Source organism: Pipistrellus kuhlii, unplaced genomic scaffold (genome assembly GCF_014108245.1).
Source record: "Pipistrellus kuhlii isolate mPipKuh1 unplaced genomic scaffold, mPipKuh1.p scaffold_m20_p_3, whole genome shotgun sequence".
Lineage (NCBI taxonomy): Eukaryota > Metazoa > Chordata > Mammalia > Chiroptera > Vespertilionidae > Pipistrellus > Pipistrellus kuhlii.
The window spans coordinates 105,609,472-105,630,561 of NW_023425529.1; the positions used below are offsets into that span (position 1 = coordinate 105,609,472).

A 21,090-nucleotide genomic window follows, 5' to 3' on the forward strand; every position below is an offset into this window, starting at 1 on the left:
AAAAGATTACAACTATTTGCTTTCTGAATGTTTAGAACTCTTCTGAGAAATGGTCTGGGCTTGGTGTTTTCTTTCTGAGAAGATTATTAAAATAGAAATTCACTTCAACAACTATTAAATTATTCTTTATTTTTCAATGATTTCAATAACATAGTTTTGAAGAATTTGCTCATTTCATAAAGTTTCAAATTTGTAGGCATGAAGTTGTTCATAATAGCCTCTTTAAAAACATTTTGTCTTTGTGCTATCTACACTTATCACCATCTTTATTACTAAGTTTTTTTCCTCCACTTAAAAAAACAAGTTATTTGAATTTATTAGTCATTTAGAGAACCAGTATTTAACTTTGTGGATCCTCTGTACTGTTTTATTTTTATTAATGTGATTAATTTTAGCTTTTAGCTTATTTTTTTCATTGTATTTCCTTAGATTTATTCTCATTCTTTTACTAATATCTTAAGATAGTTAGCTTACCTAATTAAATATCAACCTTTCTTCTTTCTTAACATTATTTTCCTAATTACTACTTTAGTTGTATCATATGTTTTGGTTCATGGTGTCCAGTTTTGAGTTTTTTATGAGTAGGAAATATGTCTTATTTCTGAACATATCAGGTCTTTCTAGTTAGCTTTCCGTTATTAGTCTTTAACTTTATTGCAGTGTAATCAGGAAGTTAAAATTTGTTCAGATTTATGCTTCTTGGCCACCTTTGTGATGTTTATAATGGGAAAAACATTTTTAAAAACTACTTGGGTAAAATTATCTAAAAATTATTTCCTTTTTGAAGAACCAAGATGGCAGCATAGGTTAATACCTATACTTACCACCTCCCACAATTACATCAAAATTACAAATAAAATACAGGAAAAACCATCATTCAGAACCACCTGAAATTGAGCTGGTTGGAAGGAAGTCCTACAACTAGAGAAATGAAGAAAGCACATTGTGACTGGTAGGAGGGGCAAAGGCGTGGAATAGGATGGTCTGACACCCATTTGTGGTGTTTTTTATTATTTTTTTAAATCTTTACTGTTGAGAATATTACAGTTGTCCCTCTCTTTTACCTCTATTGCTCTCCTCTACCCAGTTTCCATCTTGCCCCAGGTCTTCGCCACCCTACTGTTATGTTCATAGATAATATATATCCCTACAGCTGAATGGGTAACTGCTTTTCTCTTGCTTTTAAGATTCTCTCTTTGCCGAAACCAGTTGGGCTCAGTGGATAGAGCATCAGCCTGCAGACTGAAAGGTTCTGGGTTCGATTCTGGTCAAGGGCATATACCTTGGTTGTGGGCATATCCCCAGTAGAGTTGTGCAAGAGGCAGCTGATCGATGATTCTAATTCTCTATCTCTCTCTCTTCCTATCTGTAAAAAATCAATTAAATATTTTTTTAAAAAAATTTCTTTGTCTTTAACCCTTTGCATTTTAATTATGATGTGTCTTGGTCTGGGCTCTTTGGGTTTCACTTGTTAGGACTCTCTGCTTCCTGGACTTATAAGACTATTTCTTTTACCAGGTAGGGGAAATTTTCTGTCATTATTTCTTCAAATAGTTTTCAATATCTTTCTCTCTTCTCCTTCTGACACCCACATAATGCAAATGTTGGTATGTTTGCAATTGTTCCTGAAGCTCCTTACATTATCTTCATATTTTTGGATTTTTTTTCTTCTTCTGATTGGGTGTTTTGTGTTTTTGTTTTGTTTTTATTTTTTTGCTTCCTCATCTTCCAAATCATCGATTTGATTCTGCATACCACTCTACCAATTCCAGGAGATACAGCAGCTCTACCCAAGACATAGAAACAAACACAGGAAAGTAGCCAAAATGTGGAGAAAAAGAAACATTTCAAAATAAGACAAATGGAAGAAAACAAACTACTGGATACAGAGTTCAAAACCACAGTTATAAGGTTACTCAAGAATTTCCATGGAACTTAGTAAGACTTTCAAGGATCTTAGTGAGAATGCCAAACACATGGAAAAAGTTCAGTCAGAAATTAAGCATACAATGACTGACACAAACAATATACAGAAATTCAACAGTAGATTCCCAGAATATAAAGGATTCCCAGAATCATATAGTTTGAAATATAAAGAAGAAAAAAACACAATCAGAAGAGCAAAAAGAAACCTTATAACTGGTTTTGAACTCCGTATCCAGTAGTTTATTTTCTTCCATTTCTCTCATTTTGAAATGTTCTTTTTAAGGTTTGAAATGCAAGAAGAAATAGCAAAGAAAGTGGTATGTATGTAAGTTAATTTTAAATAATGTGGGTGCTGTGAAGAACCAATGGCTGACTATGAGGTGGAGCTTTTGATACTGCATAGGAACTGATCAATCAGAACCAAATGTGGGTGCTGTGGGGCACCAATGGCTGCCTAGGAGGTGGAGCTTTTCACACTGGCATAGGAACTGACCAATCAGAACCAAATTGGCCCGCAGAGGAGGGCAGTTGGGGGAGAGATTGGATTGGCAGGGGAGGGCCATTGGGGGCAACCAGGCTGGGAGGGGAGGGCAGTAAGGGCAATTAGGCAGACAGGCAGGTGAAGTTAGAGCCAGTAGTCCCAGATTACAAGAGGGATGTCTAACTGTTGGTTTAGGCCCCACAGGATCGGGCCTAAATCGACAGATGGACTTCCAAAAAGGGGTCCCAATTGGAGAGATTGCAGGCTGGGCCGAGGGAATACCCTCTCTGTGCACAAATTTTGTGCACCAGGCCTCTAGTATGCATATCAAACTGTCTGTAAATCATCTCAACTGTTATGGCCCTCTCATGTCATCATATATATGGCTAATAATTGTATTTCAAAGAAGTCTGATCACTGAATGAAAAGAAAAAATTAGAGAAAACTGTTTTAAACTTATTAGTAAATCTAAGCTAATCTTTTTAAAAAAATTTACTCGTCAAATCTATGAATGCTACAAGCAGATTGTCAAATTACAGCGGGGAGGGGAGGAGGATCTGGGGGAGATAATAGATCAACCGAAGGACTTGTATACATGCATATAAGTACAACCAATGGACATAAAACTATGGGGAGGGAGGGGATATGGGGGAGGGAGGGAGGGGGGCAAAAAAAAAATCATTAAAATATGTAAAAAAATAAATAAATTAATTAAAAAAAAAAAAATCTATGAATGCTGGTATTTCTTTTCATGCAAGAATATTTTTCAATTACCACTGTATATTTCTAAGTAACTTAAAAATAGATGCAATAATTACTATAATATAGGTAAACTTCTAGTAAAATTCTTTTATTTAGTTATAATATCAATCTCCAACAGTTTGAAATACAAATTTCCATGGTCTTTAATTGAACTGTATGTCACTTTCTTTTAGAATGTCCTTTTTTTCATTAAAATAATTTTTAAACCACTCAATGTGTTCCACTTTCTGTTTAACACTCAGATACGGGTTTTTGGAAAGGCCACAGGTTACTAGCTCCATGAAGTGGCGAATTGGTCCTTGCTTTGGAAAATCTTCCAGATATTTATCCAGAAATATATGTTCATGAAATTCTGAGCCATCATCATCAAAACCTAAATAATGAGAGACAAAATACATTACAATTTTGAATGTAAAACCTATATCATAAGATTAATATGAATGTAATATAGTATTACATTTAAAGGCATGAACTTTGAAGTCAGAGCTAGGTTTGCCCACCAATTTAGTAACTATGAGTGGGAAATTAATTAAGTTCTCTGAAAATGTTTCCTCAGGCATAAAATGAGGGTTAAAACATTACCTTCTGCCCTAGCCAGGTGGACCAGTTAATTGGAGCATCATCCAATATATCAAAAGGTCACATCTGACTACTGGTCAAGGAAACACTGACTCTAGGACACACTGGATCAGATGTATTTAATTGACATTTCTAGAACATTTTACCCCAAAGATGCAGAATATACATTCTTCTCAAGTGCATATGAATCATTCAGAAAGACAGACCACATGTTAGGACACAAAGCTAGTGTCTACCATTTCAAGAAGATTGAAATCATATCAAGCATTTTCTCAGAACACAGTGGAATGAAATTAGAAACCAACTACAGTAAAAACACCCAAAAACATTCAAACACTTGGAGGCTAAATAGCATGGTATTAAACAAAGAATGGGTCACCAACGAGATCAAGAAAGAAATAAAAAAACTTTCTGGAAACAAATAAAAATGAACACACAACAATCCCAATGCTATGGGACACAGCAAAAGCAGTTCTGAGAGGGAAGTTCATAGCACTAGAGACCTACCTCAAAAAACAAAAAAAATTAATAAACTATGTAACCCTTAAAAGTTCTAGAAAAAGCACAATAAGAAAAACCCAAAGTTTAACTAGAAGGAAGGAAATAAAGATTAGAGCAAAATAAACATTATAGAGACTAAAAAAAACAACACAAAAATCAATGTAACCAAGAGCTGGTTCTTTGAAAGGATAAACAAGATTGAGGAAACATTAGCCAGACTCATCCTAATATATATATCAAAACCCTGGTCATAAGGACCAGTAACGACCGAGGCTTGACCAACAGGCAGTCAGTCCTGCAGTCATCGCTGGGTTGCCGTGAAAATCCAGCACTGACTGCTTCTGCTGTGGGCACAGTGCCCCAGCACTGACTGCTGAGGGGGCTTCAAATCAGAGAGCGGCCTGAAGAAAGAAGCAGGGACTGACTGGTTGCCTCTGTGGCAGCTTTTGATCAGCACTTGCCTCTCTCTTTCTCTCCCAGTCTGGCCAGCAGCCACACTTCCATTTCTCTCCAAGCCTCCACGGGAGCTGCTGACCAGCCCCACCTTTCTGATCAAGCCCCGTTGATAGACCCAGAGACACTGACTGGCATAGAAACTGACCAATTAGAATCAAATCTGGGTGAAGTGTGAGGAGCCAATGGCTGCCTTGGAGGCAGAGCTTTTGACTCTGACTGGCATAGAAACTGAACAATCAAAACCAAATCTGATTCAACTGAGGAGCCAATGGCTGCCTGGGGAGTGGGAGCTTTTGATGCTGACTGGCATAGGAACCAACCAATCAGAACCAAATGTGGGTGCTGTGAAGAACCAATGGCTGCCTAGGAGGCAGAGCTTTTGACGCTGATTGGCATAGAAACTGATCAATCAGAGCCAAATTGGTTGTCAGAGGAAAGCAGTTGGGGGTGAGATCAGGCCTGTAAAAGAGGGCATTTGGGGGCAAGATCAGGTCGACAGGGGAGGGCCATTGGGGTGAGATCAGGCTAGTAGGGGAAGGTAATTGGGGGCAAGATCAGAGCAGCAAGGGAGGGCCATTGGAAGCGAGATCAGGCCAGTAGGTAGGGAAATTGGGGGCAACCAGGCTGGCAAGAAGAGGTAACTTAGGGACAAGATCAGACCAGCAGGGGAGGGCCATTTGGGGAAAGATCAGGCTGGCAGAGGAGGGCCGTTGGGGACAAGATCAGGCTGGTAGGAGAGGGCAGTTGGGGACGAGATCAGGCTGGCAGGGGAGGACTGTTGGTGAGATCAGGTCGGCAGAGGAGGGTAGTTAGGGTTAAGATCAGGCCAGCAGTGGAGGACTATTGGGGGCAGATCAGGTTGGCAGGGAAGGGCAAGTGGGGGTGAGATCAGGCCTGCAGAGGAGAGCAATTAGGGGCGATCAGGCAGGCAGATAGAGGCAGTTAGGGTGATCAGGCAGGCAGGCAGGTGAACAGTTAGGAGTCAGCAATCCCAGATTGTGAGCGGGTGTCTGAGTGCTGGCAGTTGGACATCCCCCAAGGGGTCCCAATTGGAGAGTTTACAGTCTGAGCTGAGGCAACCCCTCCTTTCCATGCACAAATTTTGTTCAACAGGCCACTAGTCAAGAAATAAAGAGAGAGGACCCAAATAAGTCAAATGAGAAATGAAAGGGGAGAAGTAACCACTAACAGACACCACAAAAATACAAAGGATTGTAAGGAAATACTTTGAGCAACTATATGATAAAAAGCTGGACAACATGGATGGAATGGGAAAATTCTAGAAAAATACAATCTTCCAAAGTGAACCAGGAAGAATCAGAAAACCTGAATATGCCGATAACAACTGAAGAAATTGAAGTGGTAATCAAAAAAACTTCACAGGTGACTTGTAACAAACATTCAAAGAATTAACACTGATCTTCTTCAGACTGCTCCAAAAGATTTAAGAGGAAGGAACACTTCCAAGCTCTTCTTATAAAGCCAGCATTATCGTAATCCCAAAACTAGACAAACACACCACAAAGAAAGAGAAGTATAGGCCAATACCCCTGATAAATGTAGATGCTAAAATCCTCTACAAAATATTAGCAAATCGCATCCAGCAATACATTAAAAAGATCAGACACTATGACCAACTGGGATTTATTTCGGGGATGCAAAGCTGGTACAATATCTGCAAATCAATAAATGTAATAATCACATAATCAAACTGAAAGACAAAAACCACATGATTTTATCAACAGATGCAGAAAAAGCATTTGACAAAGTCCAACACCCTTTTTTGATAAAAACTCTCAGCAAAGTGGAGATAAAGGGAGCATATCTCAACACGATAAAGGCCCGATTTGACAAATCTATAGCAAACATCACACTCAATGGGCAAAAACTAAAACCATTTCCTCTAAGAAGAGGAATAGGACAGGGATGTTTGCTTTCACCACTCTTATTTAAAATAGTACTGGAAGTCCTCACCAGAGGGATCAGACAAGAAGAAATAAAAGGCACCTAAATTGGGAAGGACAAAGTAACACTCATTATTTGCAGATGACATAATATTATACATAGAAAACACTGGAGACTCCAGCAAAAAAAACTATTAGATTTAATAAATGAATTTAGCAATGTAGTAGGATACAAAATCAACACCCAAAAATTGGTGGCTTTGTTATATTAATATACCAATAATGCACTTACAGAAAAAGAAACTAAAAAGAAAAAACAATTCTATTTACCCTTGCAACAAAAAAAATTAAGATACTTAGGTATATTTATCCAAGGAGGTAAAATATTTGTACTGAAAAATTACAGGATTTTGAAAAAAAAGATAGAAGAATATATAAAGAAGTGTAAGAGTATACTGTGCTCATGGATTGGTAGAATCAACATCATTAAAATGTCCATACTACCCAAAGATTCAATGCAATCCCTATTAAAATACCAACAGTATATTAGACAGATCTAGAACAAACACTCCAAAAATTTGTGTGGAACAAAAAAAGACCCTGATTAGCTGCAGCAATCTTGAGAAAGAACAGAGTTGGAAGAATCACAATACCATAAATCAAGTTATACTACAAAGCCACCATAATCAAAATAGCCTGATATTAGCATAAGAACAAGCATATAGATCAAGGGAACAGAAAAGAGACCCCAAAAACCGAACCAAGCAATTACACGCAATTAATATTTGACAAAAGAGGCAAAAGCTTATAATGGAGTCAAGATAGTCTCTTCAGTAAATGATGTTGGGAAAATTGGACAGATACATGCAAAAAAATAAAACTAGACCACCAACTTACACCATACACAAGAATAAATGAGGTATCACCTCACACCTACCAGAATAACAAATGACAAGTGCTGGCAAGGATGTGGAGAAAAGGAAACCCTTGTACACTGCTGGTGGGAATGCAAACTGTGGCAGCCACTATGGAAAACAGTATGGAGTTTCCTCAAAAAATTAAATATGGAACTGCCATTTGACTCAGTGATCCCACCTCTAGGAATATATCATAAGAGATCCAAAACCCAATTAGAAATAATGTTTGCACCCCTATTTTCATAACAGCACAATTTACAATAGCTAAGATCTGGATATAGCTTACATGTCTGTCAGTAGATGAGTGGTTAAAAAAGCTGTGGTACATTTATACCATAAATGTAAATCAGTCAGAGAAAGACAACTATCAAATGATCTCACTCATATATGGAATCCACTTAACAAAATAAACTGAGGAATGGAGTGGATCCAGAAACATGGAAGCATGGAACAGAGTGTAGAATCTCAGAGGGAAGGCAGAAAGAGTAGAAGGGTGGGAGGTAATCAACTAAGGACCTTGTATGCATATATGCATAACCCAAAGACAGTGAAGTGGTAATGGCCTGGGGCAGAGGGTCGGGGTGGGTTGATGGGAGACAAAAGGGGACCCATGTAATACTTTAAACAATACAGATTTAAAAAAATAATAAAATACCGTATTTTTCGGACCATAAGACGCACTTTTTTCCCCCCAGAAGTGGGGGGGAAAAGTCCCTGCGTCTTATGGTCCAAATATAGCCTACACATACACTTTAAAAAAAAAGTTTTTTTACTTGCCCGGCTCTGTGTGGTCTCTGTGTGCTTGCCCAGCTCTAAAATGGTTCTAAATGCTGCTGTTTACTTTACAGGGTTGATTACATGTGTTTATGACTGTGATGTTGGGTTTTAATGCACATAAAATATTTTAGGACACTATTTGTTTCAGAATCTTTTTTTCTTCATTTCCCTTCTCTAAAAACTGGTGCGTCTTATGGTCCGGTGCATCTTATAGTCCGAAAAATACGGTAAAAGGCAAATAAAACAAAACAAAAGAATAAAAAGGAAAGCAAAACAAAACAAAAGAATAATTTGCAGGATTCAACAGTAGAATGGAGGATTCCGAGAATCAAGTAAAGGATTTGAAATATGAGGAAGCAAACAAACAAACAAAAAAAAACAATCAGAAGAGAAAAAAAAGAAAAAAATGAAGATATGTAAGGAGCCTCTGGGACAACTTTAAGTGTACCAATTACATTTTGGGGGCGCCAAAAGGAGAAGAGAGAGAACAAGATATTGAAAAACAATTTGAAGAAATAATGACAGAACACTTCCCCTATCTGGTGAAAGAAATGGACTCGCAAGTCCAGGAAGCACTGAGTCCCAAATAAGAGGAACCCAAAGAGACCCACACATCATAATTAAAATGCCAAGGGTTAAAGATAAAGAGAGATCTTTAAAGCAGCAAGAGAAAAGCAGGTAGTTACCTACAAAGGAGCATCTAATATCATCAGCTGATTTCTCAACAGAAACTTTGCAGGCCAAAAGGGAGGACAAGAAATACTCAAAGTGATGAGTAGCAAGACCCAACAGCCAAGATTACACTACCCAGCAAAGCTCTCATTTAGAATTGAGTTAAATAAAGAGTTCCACAATCAAGAAAAAGCTCAAAGAGTTCATTACCACCAACCCAGTATTACATGAAATGTTGAAGGGTGTTCTTTAAGAGGAGGAGGAGGAGAAGGAGGAGAAAAAAGGAGAGGAGGAGGAAAAAGAAGAGAAGGAGAAGGCAGCTAAAAAATATGAACAATAAAATGGCAATAAATATATCTCAACAATTGAATCTAAAAAACAAAATACACAAACAAGAATCTAATAAAGAAAATAAGCTGGTGAAGAAAATAGATCAGAAGCATGAAACAGACTGATGAATCTCAGAGGGAAGGGGTTAAGAGGTGGGAAGAGATTAATCAAAGATTTTACCTATGGACACAGACTGTAGGGTGGTGAAGGCCTGGGGTAAGGTGGGAACTGGTGGAGGGGGATAAAAAGGGGGAGAGGGGTAGGGATATTTGTAATATTCTCAACAATAAAAATTTAAAAATATATACCAATGCCTTGTTCTTAAAAAAAAAAATCAGTAAAATTTATAAGTCTCTCTATTAAGTTCTATGAAGAATATAGCAGAGAAGTCACCAACCACCAATATTAAGAATAAAATGGGGCTTATTATAAATCCCAAACTCATTAAAGGAATAGTAAAGGGACATTATAAACAATTTTATACTAAAAAATTCAACAATCTGAACTACCAAAACACAACTCTCCAAAAAAAAACCCCCACAACAACATAATAGTCTTATAACCAGTAAAGGAATGTGTAACTTAAAAGCTCTCAAAAAAAGCAATCCATAAGCCCAGATCACTTCATTTGATAGTTTTATGAAATGTTTAAAGGAAAATAAACACCCATTTTACACAATCTATTCCACAAAGTAGAAAAAAAAAAAAAGACACTTCCTAGTTCATTTTATGAAGCCAGTATTACCTTGTTATGAAAAACAAAGATATGACTGGGGGGGGGGGGGACACGACAGAAAACAATTTGAACCAATATCTCTCATGAATTTAAAGGCCAACCTTTTTTTTTTTTTTTTTTTTTTATAAATTAGCAAACAAATCCCACACATATAGCAAGATCAAGTGTGGGATTTATTTCAGGCATGCAAGGCTAGTTTGATATTTGAAAATCAATATGATCCACCACATAGAAAAGTTAAAGAAAAATCACATGATCCAATACTCATTTTGAGAAAAACTCTCACCTCACTTTATCTCATCACATAGGCATTCTAAATTCCTCTGAAATGAAGTCAACCAGTTGACAAGTCCCACCCCTGAACACAAATCAAATAGCGTTTTATGTCTTACTCTAAAGTATGAGCAAACATCCAAAGAATAGCAGACATTTTAAGGATGCCTCTAATATGTAAGTGACAAACTTCTTGGCAGAAACTGACACTCACGTATCAAAATCCATTTGACCTTTTCATCATAGTAGAAAAATGAAAAAGCTTACATGTCTATCTATTCAGTAACATTACATTTTACAGACACCTTTGGATTACATGTGATTAAATTTTCACCATGGAATATAAACAGAAATAATCTGTGACATGATCAGGTAAAGCTTTTAAGATAGTGAAATTGCTTACACTACATCCTCTTCTACCTTCTTGTAAGCCTGAACACAATGCTCCTATTAATCATCCTTAATCACACACGAGGAAAATATCCTATGAGAGGAAAAATAAATAAAATGGAAGAAATTTGATCCTTGGATAATACTATGCAGCATGGCTATACTGTTCTGGAACTTGAACTATTATATCAAATACATTTCTATCCTGTTGAATCATTCCACATATGGTATATCAATCAAACAGCAACTAGTATTGACCTAATACAAACTAAAAAAAAAATTTTTTTTTGAGAAAACTAAAAGAATGTGGGTAACAGGAAAAAAATTCCAAAACCAAGAATAACAATTTTTTAAAAGGGAAGTTTAGAAGTTAAAAATATGATAGCAGAAACAAAAACCCAAGAGAAAGGTAGTAAGATAAAGTTGAGCAATGTTCCTAGAGCACAGAACAAAAAGAATGAAAAGAGAGCTTGAAAGACCTAAATTATCAAATAATAAAAGAAAATTGAAAAATTTTCCTGAATTGGAAAACAAAGTTCTCAGGTTGAAGGACCATGGTGCTCAGACACACGATTTTAAACAAATACAATCCCATACAAAGGATCATGTTGAAAATTATTAACATTACAGTTATATTAACCTAAACAATGAATACAGAGCTAAAAAAAAGTTTTAATATTTCTATAGTCAGAGGATGAGAACACACACATACTAAATAATATCTAAAATAGATAACAAATTAAGTTTATAATTTAGAAAGGCAAAAAATAAAATAGAGCCTAGAGATTAAAAGAGGATGGTTCTGAAAATAAGTGACAAAAAGTACTTTATATTATAAGCTCTATATTAAACTATAAAATGACTATAGTATTTTAAAACTTATATTAATTAAAAAAAAAGAAAAGAGACCCTTCAAATTCAAGAAGATAGAAATCATGCCAAGCATCTTCTCAGATCATAGTGGCATAAAACTGGAAATTAACTACAATAAAAATAATCCAAAGAAATCAAACACATGGAGACTAAACAGCATGCTATTAAACAAGGACTGGGTTAGCAGAGAAATCAAGGAAGAAATTAAAAACATTCTGGAAACAAATGACAATGAAAACACAACAATCCAAAAATCTATGGGACACAGCAAAAGCAGTTTTCAGAGGGAAGTTCATATCCCTACAAGCCTATTGCAAAAAACAAGAAAAAATGGTACCAAATTATCTAACCCTACAACTCAAAGAGTTAGAAAAAGAGCAACAAGAAAAGCCCAGTGTAAGCAGAAGGAAGGAAATAACAAAAATTAGAGCAGAGATAAACGACATAGAGACCAAAGAAACAATACATAAGATCAACAAAACCAAGAGCTGGTTCTTTGAAAGAATAAACAAGATAGATGAACCTCTAGCCAGCCTCACCAAGAAACAAAGAGAGAGGACTCAAATCAACAAAATCAGAAATGAAAGAAGTGAAATAACAACAGACCCCGCCGAAATACAAAGGATTGTTACAAAATACTATGAACAACTCTATTCCAACAAACTGAACAACCTGGAGGAAATGGACATATTCCTAGAAAAATACAACCTTCCAAAACTCAATCAGGAAGAATCTAAAAATCTCAATAGAACAGTAACTTGGGAAGAAAATGAAACAGTCATCAAAAAGCTTCCAGCAAACAAAAGCCCAGGACCAGATGGCTTCACAGGAGAGTTTTAACAAACATTCAAGGAAGAACTAAAGCCTATCTTCCTCAGACTATTCCAAAAAATTCAAGAGGAAGGAACACTTCCAAACTCCTTCTATGAAGCCAGCATCATCCTAATACCAAAACCAGATAAGACAACTCAATGAAAGAGAATTACAGGCCAATATCCCTCATGAACATAGATACCAAAATCCTCAAAAAATTCTAGCAAATCGGCTTCAGCAGAGCATCACAAAGGTCATACACCATGACCAAGTAGGAATTATTCCAGGAATGCAAGGATGGTACAATATCCACAAATCAATAAATGTGATACATCACATAAACCAATTGAAAGATAAAAATCATATAATCATATCAATTGATGCAGAAAAAACATTTGATAAAATCCAACACCCTTTCCTGATAAAAACTCTCAACAAGGTGGGAGTACAAGGATCATACCTCAACATAATAAAAGCTATATATGATAAACGCACAGCCAACATCATACTCACTGGGAAAAAACTAAAACCATTCCCTCTAAGAACAGGAACAAGACAGGGATGCCCACTCTCGCCACTCCTGTTTGACATAGTACTGGAAGTACTAGTCATTGCAATTAGACAAGAAGAGAAATAAAAGGCATCCAAATTGGAAAAGAAGAAGTAAAGTTATCCTTATTTGCAGATGACATGATATTGTACATAAAAAAACCGAAAGACTCCATTAAAAAACTAATTGACTTAATAAATGAATTTGGCAATGTAGCAGGATACAAAATTAACGCCAAGAAATCTATGGCATTCCTATACACCAACAGCGAACTTATAAAAACAGACTAAAAAAGCAAATCCATTTGCCATTGCACCAAAAAAAATTAACATACCTAGGAATAAACTTGACTAAGGAAGTAAAGGACCTATATGTGGAAAACTACATGACACTGAAAAAAGAGATAGAGGAAGATGTAAACAGATGGAAGAACATACCATTGGTAGAATCAACATCATCAAAATGTCCATACTTCCTAAAGCAATCTATAGGTTCAATGCACTCCCCATTAAAATACCAACAGCATATTTCACTGACCTAGAAAGAACTCTCCAAAAGTTCATTTGGAACAATAAATGACCCCGAATAGCCACAGCAATCCTGAGAAAGAAGAGTAAAGTAGGAGGGATCTCAATACCAGACTTCAAGCTGTATTACAAAGCCACTGTTCTCAAAACAGCCTAGTACTGGCACAAGAACAGACATATAGATCAATGGAATCAAATCGAGAATCCAGATATCAACCCAAATCACTATGCTCAATTAATATTTGACAAAGGAGGCATGAATATACAATGGAATCAAGACAGTCTCTTCAATAAATGGTGTTGGGAAGATACATGCAAAAAAATGAAACTAGATCACCAACTTACAACATACACAAAAATAAACTCAAAATGGATACAGGACTTAAACATCAGAGGGGAAATCATAAAAATACTAGAAGCATCCACAGGCAGCAAAATCTCGGACATATGCCAAAAGAACTTCTTCACTGATTCTGCCCCTAAGACAATGGAAGCTAAAGAGAAAATAAACAAATGGGACTACATCAAAATAAAAAGCTTTTCTATAGCAAAAGAAACCATCAACAAAACAACAAGAAAACCCACTGTGTGGGAGAACATATTTGCAAATGTTACCATGGATAAAGGTTTAATCTCCAACATCTACAAACAGCTTATACAACTAAATAAAAGGAAGATGAATGATCCAATTAAAAAATGGGCAATGGACCTAAATAGAATATTTTCAAAAGAAGACAGAAGGCAGGCCAAAAGGCACATGAAAACATGCTCAAAGTCACTATCTGAGAGATGCAAATCAAAACAACAATGTGTTACCATCTCACACCTGTCAGAATGGCCAACATCAATAAATCAACAAACGACAAGTGTTGGCGAGGTTGCGGAGAAAAAGGAACCCTCGTGCACTGCTGGTGGGAATGCAGACTGGTGCAACCACTGTGGAGAACAGTGTGGAGTTTCCTCAACTGAAAATGGAACTCCCATTTGACCCAGTAATCCCACTCCTAGGAATATATCCCAAGTAACTAGAAACACCAATCAGAAAGGATATATGCACTCCCCTATGTTCATAGCAGCACAATCTACAATAGCTAGAATCTGGAAACAGCCTAGGTGCCCGTCAGCAGATGATTGGATCCAATAACCATGGTACATCTACACAATGGAATACTATGCTGCCATAAAAAAGAAGGAATTCTCATCATTTGCAGCAACCTGGATAGAACTAGAGAACATCATGCTGAGTTAAATAAGCCAGTCAATGAAAGAGAAATACCACATGACCTCACTCATTTATGGATATTAAAGAACATTATAAACTGATGAACCAAAAGTCAGATATAAAGACAGTAAAGCAACAAGCAGACTGTCAAATTACAGCCGGGAGGGTAGAGAGATCTGGGGGAGATAAAAGATCAACCGAAGGACTTGTATACATGCATATAAGTACAACCAATGGACACAAAACTCTGGGGAGGGAGGGTATGTATAGGAGGGGGGCCAATGTTAAAATATGTTTACAGATAATAATTTAATTAAAAAATCAATAAAATATATTATTTAAAAAATTAAAAAGAAAAGAAAAGAGAGATTGGGAGACAATATTTCCAACTATGTAACAGATGAAGGATTAAAATCTATAAGGATTAAAATATATAATGTATCAAGCTCCTACAAACTGATAAAATCCAAAAGAAGAAGTCAAAAGATATAAAGCAGTAAGTCACAGAATATAAAACAGCCAAACCATACTTAATGCATTCACTGGTTGATTCTTGTATGTGCTCTGACTGAAGATGGAACCTTGGTGTATGCCAGGGATGCTCTAGTTAACTGAGCTCCCAACCAGGACTCAATACCGGGTTTGGAACTGTGTGCTTAATCATGAAGACTTAGAAAACTCAAGTGTCATTAGTAATGAAATCTTCCCTTAACACGTTAAGTGCCCAGCCTATTTTGTCTTCCAGACAGGCAGTATAATGTCAGTCAGCAGTGACTGACAGGGCACTTAATGTGTTAATATTACACCTTGTATTTTGCTAGTTTTTCACTCCATTTAAAATTCTATGATCAGAGGAGAAACCAAGATGGTGGCATAAACACCTAAACTGCTCCCTTGCACAACAATTTCAAAACTACAACTAAAAGACAAAAAGTCTATCACCTAGAACCACGGGAAAGCTGGCTGAGTGGAAGTTCTGCAACTAGAAGGAAAGAAAAAAGAGCAATGAGATGTGTACAAGCACTGAAAAGCTGAGGTACGGAGGTGTGCAAATCGGACTGGCGGTGGGTGACTGGGTGCCCGAAGGGAGACAAGCTCCTGAATACTCTCAACTCCAGGTTCTGGGGAGACGCTGGGGACCCAAAATCCTACGGGGAGAAGCTGGACTATCTGCCATCTGGTCAGAAAGTGAGGGTGGCTTCCTTGCAGAGGTGTACACAGCAACCACTGTTTACTGTGCTGGAGTGCAGGGACTTGGAAACACAAAAAATGCAGAGACGACTGACTGGCAGCCATCGTTGTTTGCCACCACTAGCCTAGTGACACCCTGAGACCCCACCCCAGGCAATCTATAAACCCACCCAAGCTCCACGCAGCAGCTTTTGCATATACATGGCCAGCCCTATTGCAGCTTAACCTAACAAACTGAAGCCCTGGTCAGACAGCTCCAAAACCTCCAAACCCCAAGCAAAGAGGAGAAAACTGTAGTTCTCACTTTTGCTCCTGGTGGGTGGCCTCAGACAGTAGCTGGCCTGCACCCCAGTGGAGATCCAGAAGCTAATGCACCTAGTGGTCAGTGTGAGACTACACCAGATTTCAACTACTCATATCCATAAGTGACACATTCAGGAGGCAGATTCAGTGAGCACCAAAGCCCCACTGAAGCAAGTCCTGTCCCATAACCATGTCTCCAGCACAGCAGTTCTTCCATTATAGACACAGCAGGTCCTCACAGCCAATTGGCCTGGAGGTCAATTCCTTCCAGTGTACCAACAGCAATCAAGGCTTAACTACACCAAGACTTTGCACTCAGCCCACAAAGGGGTGCACCAAGAGTGTCCACCTGAATGATAGGCTGAACCACTGGTCACCTATCACAGAAAACCACTCCATCAACACAGGGAAGCAGCAAAATGTGGAGACAAAGAAACATGTCATGAATGAAAAGAAATGGAGGGAAGCAAACAATTGGACAGAGTTCAAAACCACATTTATAAGGTTATTCAAGAATCTTCTAAAAACCGCCAAGAAACTTGATGAGATCTCCAAGGAGCTTAGTGAGACCTTCAAGGACCTTAATGAGAATGCCAAAAAAAAATGGAAAAGGACCAGTCAGAAATTAAGCATACATTGTCTGAAATAAAGAATATACAGAAATTCAACTGTAAATCAAGTATCAAACCAAAGGTCTAAAATATGAGGAAACAAAAAACACCCAACTGGGGCGGGGGGTGGGGGGGGGGAGTAGAATCCAAAAATATGAAGATAGTGTAAGGAGCCTCTGGGATAACTTTAAGCGTACCAACATCTGAATTTTTGGGTGCCAGAAGAAAAGAGCAAAATATTGAAGACCTATTAGAAGAAATAATGACAGAAAACTTTCCCTACCTGGTGAAATAAACTTACAAGTCCAGGAAGCACACAGAACCCCAAACAAGAGGAATCCAAAGAAGACCACACTAAGACATATCATAATTAAAATGCCAAGAGCAAAAGACAAAGAGAGAATCTTGAAAGCAGCAAGAAAAAAACAGTTAGTTACCTTCAAGGGAGTACCCATACGATTGTCAGCTGATTTCTCAACAAAATTTATGCAGGCCAGAAGTGAGTGGCAAGAAATATTCAAAGTGATGAACAGCAAGAACCTACAACCAAGACTACTCTATCCAGCAAAGCTATTATTCAGAATTGAAGGTCAGATAAACAAAAACCTAAAGGAGTTTATCACTACCAAACCAGTATTATATGAAATGCTAAAGGGTATTCTTTAAGAGGAAGAAGAAAAAGGTAAAAATAAAAATTATGAACAACAAAATGACAACAAATACATACCTACTAACAAGTGAATCTAAAAACCAAGTGAATAAAAAATCTGATGAACAGAATAGACAGATGAATATAATAGAATCAGGGACATATAAAGGTAGTAAACTGACAATTCTCAGGGGAAGAGGGTGTGAGGGGTGCGGGAAGAGATTAGACAAAAATCTTACACCTATGGATGAAGACAGTGGATGGGGGTAAGGGCATGGGGTGGAGTGGGGAATCAGGTGAAGGGGAGTTATGGGTCGGAGAAGAGGAACACCTGTAATAATCTGAACAATAAAGATTTATTAAAAAATAAAATAAAATTCTATGATCATTTAGAGGGGTAAGAAACTAACATTTATTCATATGCATTATATGCCAAAAACTGTGCTGAGAAACTCAATAACTTTATCTTAATTCTTACAGTCTTCCAATTGGGTAGCCTTAATTTTATAGATGACAAAACTAAGGCTCAAAATAAGTAACTTCCTTAAACGCAAATGGCTAATAATTGACAGAGTTTGGGCTCTGTACTCAGATTTTGCACAACTAAAAAGTCCCTGTGTTTTTTTTCTTTTACTTTGTTTTTTGTGTGTGTGCTTTTATTATACTTTGATACCTTACAGAGTATAGAAACCATAAAACTTTCATAAATATACAAGTTGTGTAATACATTAAACCCCATATGCTATATTACAATATATACCATACACATATACAAAATATAAGAATTTTCTAAAGGATTTGTAACTCTAAAGTTTTCTTATAAAAAGTAATACTTTATGAAAATTTAAGACTGACTATTCCTGATATTTAAGCTTCCATTCTACTTATTAATCCAAACAAATGAAAGGTTATAAAGAATCAAAATATCACAGTAACAGCAGAAAACTACAAAGTTAAAACACAGATTACATTTTCCCAAGAATTAATGAGGTGTTTGCAACTTTTAGCTAATCTTTTTATTTTTTTAAATACATTTTTATTGATTTCAGAGAGAGAGAGGGAGAGATAGGAACATCAATGATGAGAATCACTGATCAGCTGCTTCCTGCACACTCCCACTGGAGATCAAGCCTACAACGCAGGGATGTGCCTTGACTGGGAATTGAACCATGACCTCCTGGTTCATAGACTGACGTTCAATCACTGAGTCATGCTGGCCGGGCTCCAACAGTGAATTTTATAAACTCTGGAGTTAAACGTACCTGCTTCATTGTTAATTGGAAACTCCCACAGTTTTCCCTCTTTTGTCCACTGGATTATCTCTTCAAAACCATTCTGAAAGGACTGTTCATTTACTGCAGCCAACTGCTTAGCAAATTCCACATCCCAAAGTGAAGGTGCTGTTTCTGTATAATAAAAACATTTCAAATAAGCACAAGTCAATGTCAATCTCTCTCTTTTTAAAAATGTTATAATCAGCCGAAACCTGTTTGGCTCAGTGGTAGAGCGTCGGTCTGCGGACTGAAAGGTCCCAGGTTCAATTCCAGCCAAGGGCATGTACATTGGTTGCGGGCACATCCCGGTAGGGGGTGTGCAAGAGGCAGCTGGTCGATGTCATCGACGTTTCTAGCTCTCTCTCTCTCTCTCCCTTCCTCTCTGTAAAAAATCAATAAAATATATTAAAAAAACAAAAATAAAATAAAAATGTTATAATCAACTCTGAGTTGGTAATATATTTTCATACCTTGAAGCTCATAATTACACACTATACAGTGAAGTTCACTCTCTGAGAACTAAAACTGAAACAGAAATGATACATAAAGACTACAAGTACAATAATTCAAGCCTTAACTTTTACTACAATGTTAGGTTATCAACCACTCAAGTCTCAATGGCCCCTCTACTGGAAAGGAAAAAAGAAATGTATATTTTGTTTAAAGATGCTTTTATAAAGATGAATATTTTAATATAACATGGGACTTTGATCTTTAAAGTCCAGTCTGTTTATCTTTATTTTTAGTCTATTCAGATAAGTCACTAACATACTACAAATAAAGACCAAAAAAAAAATTAACATGATTATAATGACAGTGATACTACTACTAATGGACACTGAGAACTTACTCTTTACTAAATGCTTTTTGCATATTAGTTCATTTAATCCTCACAACCAACTCTTAATGGTAAGGTAGTATAATATTAGCTTATAAATACCATCATGTAATATCTCAATCACTTGTTTTGAAAATTTAAGATATCTTTCAAGAATGAGCCATATTCCCAGAAGTCTCTGTTGGTGAGAATGTAAAATGGTACAGTCACTTTGGAAAATAGTTTTGCAGTTTCTTTTTCTTTTTTTTTTAAATGTATTTTTATTGATTTTTTACAGAGAGAAAGGAAGAGAGACAGAGAGCTAGAAACGTCAATGAGAGAGAAACATCGACCAGCTGCCTCTTACACACCCCCTACCGGGGATATGCCCGCAACCAACGTACATGCCCTTGACCGGAATCGAACCTGGGACCTTTCAGTCCGCAGACAGACACTCTTACCACTGAGCCAAACACGTTTCGGCTGTTTTGCAGTTTCTTTAAAAGTTGAGAATACACTTAGCAAGCAACCATTTTACTCCTATTTACCCAAAAGAAAACATATGTCCATAAAGATTTAAACAGCAAATTTCATGTATGACTATGCCTAACATCTAGCATCTAATGCTGGATATTAAATATATAGGCCTAGAACAGCTGATACAGAGAAAATATCACAGTAATGAGGCATATTAATCTTTTTATATAGTAATCAGGCATATTAACCTTTAATAACAACAGTAAAATAAATTAGGGTCACACTTTTAAAATTCATTCAGTGGACACTGATCAACCTATGTCTTTGCATGATGATCATCATCATTTATTTGGTTTATTAAAATTAAATTTCTTGGGATCACATTGATCAACATGAACATATAGATTTCAGGTGTGGGTTTGTTATAAGATCTACATATTGCAGTGTGCCCAGCACCCAAAGTCAAATCTTCTCTTTTCCACCATATATTAGGACCCCTTTCTCCCACCACCCCCTTCCCTCTGGCAATCAACACACTGCTATTTGTGTTCATGAGTTTGTTTTATATCCCCTATGAATAAAATTATATGCTTCTTAGCTTTTTCTGACTTATTTCACTTAGCATGTTCTTAAGGTCTATCCACGTTGTTGCAAATGGTGCTATTTCAGCCTTTCTTATGGCTAAGTAGTATTGTATTTTGTATATGTACATCTTCTTTATCCAGCCTTCTATCACAGGACACTTTGATTGCTTATATGTTTTGGCCACTATGAATAATGCTGCAATGAATATAGGGGTACATATATCTTTGTGAATACATGTTTTTCAGGCTATGTGTGTGTGTTTTGTGTGTTGTTGGGTTTTTGTGTGTGTGTTTTTTTTTGTGTTTTTTTTTTTTTTACATACGCAGAAGGATTGCTGGGTCATATAGTAGCTCTATTCTTACTTTTCTGATCAATCACCAGACTGCTTTCCATAGTGGTTGTACCAGACTACATTCCCACCAGTAGTGAATGAGGGTTCCCCTTTTTTCCACAACTTCTGCAACACTTGCTATTACTTGTCTTGTTGATAATAA

The 21,090-nt window shown here is 36.8% G+C and overlaps 1 protein-coding gene across 2 annotated transcripts in view; it reads right to left on the bottom strand.

Moving 5' to 3' along the window:
- Positions 1–3,241: 3,241 nt before the first annotated feature.
- MRPS31 (mitochondrial ribosomal protein S31) overlaps positions 3,242–21,090 on the bottom strand; it is a 36,045-nt gene continuing 18,196 nt past the window's right edge. For both annotated transcript variants that reach the window (XM_045588631.1, XM_036457643.2), the window contains 2 exons: positions 18,706–18,849; positions 3,242–3,542 (listed from right to left, as the gene is read on the bottom strand). In XM_045588631.1, coding sequence (XP_045444587.1) covers positions 3,313–3,542; positions 18,706–18,849 — 374 coding nt within the window. In that variant the 3' untranslated portion in view covers positions 3,242–3,312. The remainder of the gene's footprint in view (positions 3,543–18,705; positions 18,850–21,090) is intronic.